The sequence below is a fragment of the Drosophila miranda genome, chromosome 2 (assembly GCF_003369915.1).
Source record: "Drosophila miranda strain MSH22 chromosome 2, D.miranda_PacBio2.1, whole genome shotgun sequence".
NCBI lineage: Eukaryota > Metazoa > Arthropoda > Insecta > Diptera > Drosophilidae > Drosophila > Drosophila miranda.
In genome coordinates, this window is record NC_046675.1 from 12,617,098 (window position 1) to 12,625,423 (window position 8,326).

Below are 8,326 nucleotides of genomic sequence, written 5' to 3' on the forward strand. Positions count from 1 at the left end.
TCGCCTCTCTCTCTCTCTCTCTCTCTTGACGGCCATTGTGTGTGAAGGACATGCCCGAAAGTAAAAACATAAAAACCTTCCGGCAGCAAGTATGTGTGTGTGTGTCTATAAGAGTCACTCGCTGCAGCAATTTTTCACATTTTCACTTTACCATCATTATTAAAAATAAGAGATGTTCGCGCTCTCCCATGCTTTACATGCTCTAAATGGATTATTCAAAGCCTGGCCCATAAATCTAGTGGGACCTTCAAAATCAAAGAGTGGGGCGCAGCAGCCACAGTTGGCCCTGACAAGCACGGAATTACGAGTACTGTACCACCACCAGAACCCCCTCACAGCGAAAATTCGAATGAATTTGTTTACCAGCCATTGTGTCAGACACTCGGCCCCGTCCATTTTTCCTTCTCGACTGGTTCCCTTTCGCGCTGGCTGCACTTATCGACGCTTGTTGCACACACCCATGGGGCCCGAAACAAATTTCGCAGAAAGCTGTTTTCAATCTCTTTCTCCGAGCTCCCCCTCATTCTCCCCCTTTCGCTCAGTGCGCCCCATTGCATTTGGCTGTTTTCCTTTTCGTTTTCGTGTGTGTTTCGGTGTATTTATCGTTGCTTTCTTAAACACAACATCACCATCCCCTTCCAACCCCACCCAACCCAGCTACTTTCCCCTGATCCTGACCCATTAGCCATACAATTGTGCGATGCGCAACGTATGCCGTGCACGTTTCTTTTATCTGGTGGATTTATTTTCGAGTTTCTGCACTTTCTGCAGTCCGTCGGACTTTTTTTGTGCCTCGCGGTGGAGTGGCAAGGAATTACAAGTATCCTCGTTAAATTGGCGTTAAAAAGGTGAATCTCAACTAATTAATACGGCTCAAAGTTGTTCAATGATTGACTCTAATGAAGTACGAGTGTGATTCGATTATGGCAGCGGGAAAACTTTTTGCACGAGAACCATTTCATTGATAAAACACAACCCACTCAGAAGCTATAAATATTCGGGGCGAATTCAACATCAGCTGTGGCCGAAGAAGACCCAGAAAATGCAGAAACAAATTGCTTGGCCATCTGCATTCGCATTCCCATTACCATTCGCGGCAGACAGACTGCAGAAATATGCACAGAAATTTGAGTGCGGGGCAAGGAAAACGTTAGAAAATCGCACAATTAAAAGTAAATAATTGCGAGTTTCATCGCCGATCAAAGTCCAGAATATATTTATGGATCTTTTATTACAGCGGTATAGACGGACTATAAAAACAGATGCGAAATAGGATGTGGCGGTCAGGCGCAGGATTCCGCTTCACAGTGTGTTTGTTTCAGTTTTTGTTGGTCGTCGACGACAGCCGGTCAGAGCGGACAAATGTCGGTGAGTACAAACTCATTATATAAACAGGAATTTGCAGTGTGTGGCTCGCCGCGCATTCTGTGGCATGTATTTTTATGCCGCATGCTACATTGCGGCGAGTCGGCCAGTCGGCAAGCCCCAAAAATATAAACAGAACTCGCCAAGCAAAACAAAGAGAGGAAAACCGTGCCGTGCACTCTCTCATTATAAATGCGTTTCTATCTATCTTCGGAGGTCTCATCTACGAGAACACCGAACCCGATCTAGAGAAGATCTTCCATCTGGCCATAAGCAAGGCGAACGAGGAGAATGAGGAGATGCAGCTGCACGGCGTGGCCGTGGCCATTGAGCCGGGCAACTCCTTCGAGACCTCCAAGAAGCTGTGCAGAATGCTTAGGGTGAGTCCCCAGTCCCCTGCAGTAAGCCTCATTAAAACCTATTTCGATGTACAGCAAAATCTTGTGGCCGTCTTTGGACCCACCACCAATTTGGCCGGCCGTCACGCCATGAGCATCTGCGATGCCAAGGAGCTGCCGTTTCTGGACACGCGCTGGGACTTCGATGCCCAGCTTCCGACCATAAACCTGCATCCGCACCCGACGACTCTGGGTGTGGCCCTCAAGGACATGGTGCTGGCCTTGGGCTGGGAGAGCTTCACGATTGTCTACGAGTCGGGCGAGTATCTGGCCACCGTGAAGGAGCTGCTGCAGATGTACGGTACGGCCGGACCCACCATCACCGTACGCCGCTACGAGCTGGACCTCAACGGGAACTACCGCAATGTCCTGCGGCGTATACGCAATGCGGACGATTTCTCACTCGTCGTGGTCGGGTCGATGGGCACGCTGCCCGAGTTCTTCAAGCAGGCCCAGCAGGTGGGTCTGGTGACCAGCGACTATCGCTATATGATTGGAAACCTGGACTGGCACACCATGGACGTGGAGCCCTTTCAGCATGCCGGCACCAACATCACGGGTCTGCGACTGGTCTCCCCCGACAACGAGCAGGTGCAGGATGTCGCCAAGGCCCTCTACGAGAGCGAGGAGCCATTTCAGAACGGTAAATCACCTGGACAGCTCCCACAGAACTGTGAGGATGTCGGATGGCGGGTCCCAGGACTCGAGAGAATTTAAGCAAATCCAAAATCTACTCGCATGAGTGAATTTAAATAATTGAATTGCATTCCCATGCCCCGGACGACGACTAGGGGCAAAAAATGATAAATGACGTTTTTCTTTATGACTCTTTCTCCGTCCTATTCTGTCTATTCACTGCAGTGTCGTGCCCTCTGACCAACAGCATGGCCCTGGTCTACGATGGCGTCCAGCTGCTGGCCGAGACCTACAAGCATGTGAACTTCCGGCCCGTGCCCCTGAGCTGTGGCGATGACAGCGCCTGGGATAAGGGCTACACGCTTGTCAACTACATGAAGTCGGTGAGGAGCTGGCCGGGGGGCAAGTCTGAATAACTCATGCAACTCTCATGGTCTCTCTCCCCTCAGCTAACGCTGAACGGCCTCACGGGTCCCATTCGCTTTGACTACGAGGGACTGCGCACAGATTTCCAGCTGGAGGTCATCGAGCTGGCAGTGTCGGGCATGCAGAAAATTGGCCAGTGGAGCGGCGAGGATGGCTTCCAGGCAAATCGTCCGGCTCCGGCGCACTCCTTAGAGCCGGATATGCGTTCGCTGGTGAACAAAAGCTTCGTCGTCGTCACGGCTATTGTAAGTGTGGATGTGGGTGAGGGTGAGCTCGTGTGCCCGCTGACCTAATGGCTTCCTTCTCCCAGAGCGAACCCTATGGCATGCTGAAGGAGACCTCCGAGAAGCTAGAGGGCAACGATCAGTTCGAAGGCTTTGGTATCGAGCTCATCGATGAGCTCTCCAAGAAGCTTGGCTTCAGCTACACCTTCCGCCTCCAGCCGGACAACAAATATGGTGGCCTGGACCCCAAGACGGGTGAATGGAATGGCATGCTCCGGGAAATAATCGACAATGTGAGTTGTGGGGGTTGGGGCTATTTATCGAGCTTATCCCTTGTTGACCTTGTCGGGTTATTAATTTACATTTAATGGCCATAAACGCTGCCATCATCGTTAATATTGATATGACCCTTATACGATTAGACGATGCTTTTCAAAGTATCGCACTATTTGTATCGTGGTGTGTCACTGGCCTTGCAACTGCAGTGGCTCCAAATTAATATTCGGCATAATTGGACGCTTACATTTCCATCTGTCTCTTCCTTTAGGCTTATCCCTTGCTTAAGTTTAGCATTTTGCAAATACAATAAGGGTAACTGTTCATATGGTTTATTGAGTACATAAATCTATGTATTTTTCTTTGCTGCATCTTTCCCGCTAATTTTTTTCTTAAGGTAATCGGTCAATTGAATTAATAGAGCTTTGCCAGTAGCTTTGGCAAGTTCCTTAGACTTATCCTTGACATCATGGGGTACTTTGTCTGCCGCCGTCTTAATCCAATCCCAAGCTCCACCCTGAATGGGCAAACCGTCCACCGTCAGGTTTTCGGTCTCAAATGCTCTGATATCCCGATTCAAATCGAGCTCCTCCACCTGATGTCCAGTTGATGTGCAACGAGCCTGTTTCTTGTACAGCGCAATAGCCTCTTGGGTGTTCCTCAGCAGCTCGGCACCGTCTGCAGGTTACGGATTACTTAGGAGTTGGTTTATGCGGTCACGATCATCGTCTATCGGATTGGCACTGATGGTGCCCGTCAGGCACGTCAGAAGAGCCAAACAAAAACTGAAAGGAATGGGGGCTAAGTCTTATATCTCATGTATTTATTTCAATCCCTTACCTTAGGTGGATTAGGCGAGACATTTTTTAATTTCCTTCCTCTGGGAGGCTTTGAGTAAACTGATATTTGATGCCGCTCTAGTGGCCCTTTTAAAGGAAGACGTATCATGAGATGAAGCTCAGTTTTAATAGGAATTGATAACAATGTCAAATGTATTCTATTGATAATGCGCCGGAATTCCGATGAATTTCGCTGTTCGGGATAATATTAAAATCTCTACAAGCTGGGGCTTACTATCACTGTAATGTGCACACTTCCCAGAAGAGCTGCTCTCATTTACGAGGAATTTTGTCAGACGTTAAGCCTCTCGCAGCGAATAAATTTCAATTAAAATGCATAATTAACAGATGGCCCTATCAGCATGTGCAACTGAGCGTATACGCAATATTTACATATGCTTTTCTATTTACATTTCGAAAGGCATAATACATACTCGCATATACACATGTACGTACACAGGTTCAGACCAGATTAAATAATTTTTCATATTTGATTAGCGCGCTGACATGGGCATTACCGACCTGACCATGACATCAGAGCGGGAGAGCGGAGTCGACTTCACCATACCCTTCATGAGTCTGGGTAAGAGCTGTGGCAGCTGTTCGAAGAAGTGTATTAAAACTGATTGACACTTCTAGGAATCGGAATTTTGTTTCGCAAGCCAATGAAGGAGCCACCCAAGCTATTCTCCTTCATGTCGCCCTTTTCGGGCGATGTCTGGCTCTGGCTGGGCTTGGCCTATATGGGTGTGTCCATAAGCATGTTCGTGCTGGGCCGTCTGTCGCCGGCGGAATGGGACAATCCGTATCCCTGCATTGAGGAGCCCACGGAGCTGGAGAATCAGTTCAGTTTCCCCAATTGCCTGTGGTTCTCGGTGGGCGCCCTGCTCCAGCAGGGGTCCGAACTGGCGCCCAAGTGAGTAATCGATTACAAAATGTTCATTTATTTATGTTTATTTAGTTTAACCCGTTTAAAGGGTATACTACGGGTTTATTCGAATGTCGGTCTGTTTTACGAAAATCGATCAAACTTAAAAATTATCTACACTTCTATTGAAGGGAATTTTGGGGCGACTGGCTCACGAGCGAAGCGATTGTGCAGGGGGTATATATAATGTACAAGTAATAGTACTTTTCCTCAGTTTTTATAAATTATTGCATATCTATTTGAGAGTGCATAGGAGTAGCTGGTCGGTACTCGATTATTGAGTTACGAATTGATCTTTTTATGGCAGGGCGTATTCAACTCGAGCTGTGGCCGCATCATGGTGGTTCTTTACACTGATTCTGGTCTCATCGTACACGGCCAATCTGGCAGCATTTCTCACAGTGGAATCCTTGGTGACGCCAATTAATGACGTTGACGATTTGTCTAAGAACAAGGGCGGCGTGAACTATGGTGCCAAGAATGGCGGCAGCACCTTTACCTTCTTTAAGGTGAGTGAAGATTGGAGCGGAGGTAGTGAAAAAGAGCCTCAGAAACGATAGTTTAATTAATTTATAGGAGTCCAACTATCCAACGTATCAGAAGATGTACCAGTTCTTGACAGATAATCCTCAGTATATGACGAACTCTAATCAGGAGGGCGTCGATCGTGTCGAAAACAGCAACTATGCCTTCCTCATGGAGTCCACCACGATCGAGTACATCACTGAGCGGCGCTGTACTTTGACCCAGGTGGGAGCGCTGCTGGACGAGAAGGGCTATGGAATAGCCATGCGGAAGAGTAGTTCATCCCCAGCGTCATTGTCGAAAAGGCTGTTCCTAATCGGATTCTTTCACAGACTGGCCATATCGCGACATTCTCAGCCAGGCCATTCTAGAGATGCAGGAGCAAGGACTGCTGACCAAAATGAAGACAAAGTGGTGGAAGGAGAAGCGCGGCGGGGGAGCCTGTTCGGTAAGTGTCTGAATCAATCTTGGCCAGCTCGTGTGGGTCAGTGTCCATGTGTGAGTGTGTGCAGGATTCGGACGACGATGCCGGCGCCGTGGCCTTGGAGATTAGCAATCTGGGTGGCGTCTTTCTGGTGATGGGAGTGGGCTCCTTCTTTGGCATCTTTGTCTCCCTGCTGGAGATGGTGCTCGGTGTGAAAGAGCGCAGCGACGAGAACAAGGTATCGACACGACAGACTCCTGGCTTCCAGTCCGATTAGTTTACCTGCCTGCAGTGCACACCATCGCACACCAACGCACACTTAAACACGCACACCAGCATTTTCCTATATTTATCGCAATATTCGACGTTATTTGCATGGAAAAATCTGTAGGAGGAAGCCGATTCGGATGCCTCCTCGCTGGGCTTTGCCAATTTGGGCGGCGTCTATCTGGTCATGTTCGTGGGCAGCTGCTTTGGCAGCGTTTACGGCCTGGTTAACTGCGTGGTCAGCATCTACTGGAGTGCGCGGGAGAACAAGGTAAACTGGACGGCGCTCTAAAAATATTAACACCTGCCCTGACGGTCGGAGTGGGCGTGGACCCATATGTGTCGTGACTAAAAATGGCCATGAAAAGGTCACCTATCATCTGAATAATGGATATGTTTCATCAGCTCCCAGCAGCGACAATTTGGAGCAACTGACCTCTCATCTGTCCAAAATATTCTTTCAGTCTATGCATTAAATATTAACCAAGCTTCCCTCGACAAATTCCTCTATTTGCTTGTGATAGTTCAACCAACTGCATGCCCCCTAAGCCGCTTTAACTTTTACTCTCAAATCTCATCGATTTAATTTGTATCTACATCCCAGGTGAATTTCAAGACCGAACTGATCGATGAGATTCGTTTCATAATACAATGCTCGGGCAATACCAAGGCGGTGAAGTACCCGAAGAACTCTTCGCGCTCGATAGCCAGCTCAAAGTCAAAGGGCTCTTCAATATCCGTGGACTCGCTGCCCGAGGATCCATCAGAGGGTGAGGCAACAGACAAACATCCAAATCATGCCAAGAAGTAATGCTGCAAAATTCAGAGTAATAAATACTTATTTCTGGGAAATCTTATGGGGAAATTTCGTGAATAAACTTTTGCTTCCAAGCTTTGAGTTGGAAAAAATGCATTGAGTTATCTTCTCCATCCAATAATAGCTTTTGAAGGGAAAGCTTAGTTAAAAGCTCTTGGAGCTTTGAGACAAAAGTATCTTTCCAATATTACCACCGTGCAATGTTCCATGTAAAAATTATGTAGAATTTTCCCGGTAAATTTTCTCTATGTTGTCGTTGTTGCTTTTATGTTTTTGGAGGTTTAAATCTGTTAGGTTTAAATATTTTTTCCAAAAAGAACTCAATAAAACAACTTTGTGTTTTAAAAATAAACGAATCGTATGGAAAATTTATTAATTCATCGGAAAAAACGATTTATTCCTTAAAATGTTCTTAAAACATACAGTATATTTCAATATTTACCACGGACAATGAAACACAAAAAGAAAATCAGAAACTCCCCACTCCCCGTGAATATCCCATAAAAATACCCATATTATAACACCCAAGCACTTTTCAGTAATTAGGTTAAGTACATAATTAAGTAATTAGTGGAGAGAGGTCGTAAACCAAAACCTTCTCAAAATTCAACCGAACCAACTGTTAAGACTGTTTAAGAAAAGAAACGAAGGGTGTTATCCGTTTGAATATCAATATATTTATCGACTTGCTCGTATTATAGCGTGTCTCGACACATATACTCGTATTTAATTATACATCCAATATATTGGTAGCTTCCTTTGCGGAGTTACATTTAATGCTTTTTGTTAGACACTGAGATGTTGAAAAGGTAAAATTGTACGAAGTTTTTGATTTGTAGGACTACTAACTGCCCATCCTGACTGCTCTCATTGCCCCCATTCGGGCATGCAGTAAAGTAGAAGTGTATATGTTGTTATCGTGTATAAGTTGTATAACAATACGAATACCATTATCATATATGTATGTATGTATATAACCATGTATAGTTCATATGTATGTCGTCTCTGTGGGTATGCATCAATATCAATATCGCCCAACTGTTGTCTCTATATCCTATATTGCAATGCGCTTACAATGGTAACATTCACGCACACACATACACTGGGCTGGACAGCCGTACAAATGTTTGTTAATAATAATAGATTTTGATTAAGTTTCATAACATTATTTCCTGATCTGCTTACATTACATTACAATTAG

General features: G+C 46.1%; 1 protein-coding gene across 2 annotated transcripts; it reads left to right on the forward strand.

Annotated features, from left to right (window-relative positions):
• Positions 1-1,063: 1,063 nt before the first annotated feature.
• On the forward strand, positions 1,064-7,165 carry LOC108157824 (glutamate receptor ionotropic, kainate 2). 2 transcript variants are annotated; one of them, XM_017290024.2, is made up of 14 exons: positions 1,064-1,172; positions 1,238-1,368; positions 1,582-1,745; positions 1,800-2,406; positions 2,625-2,782; positions 2,849-3,070; positions 3,136-3,342; positions 4,663-4,747; positions 4,804-5,080; positions 5,400-5,601; positions 5,669-5,891; positions 5,950-6,065; positions 6,130-6,279; positions 6,913-7,165. In XM_017290024.2, the coding sequence occupies exons 2-14, from the start codon at positions 1,263-1,265 to the stop codon at positions 7,117-7,119; spliced, it is 2,724 nt and encodes a 907-aa protein (XP_017145513.1). In that variant the 5' UTR covers positions 1,064-1,172; positions 1,238-1,262; the 3' UTR covers positions 7,120-7,165. The 2 variants fall into 2 exon arrangements, with proteins under 2 accessions (XP_017145513.1, XP_017145514.1); XM_017290025.2 differs by lacking the exon at positions 6,130-6,279 and adding an exon at positions 6,433-6,579.
• Positions 7,166-8,326: the final 1,161 nt, after the last annotated feature.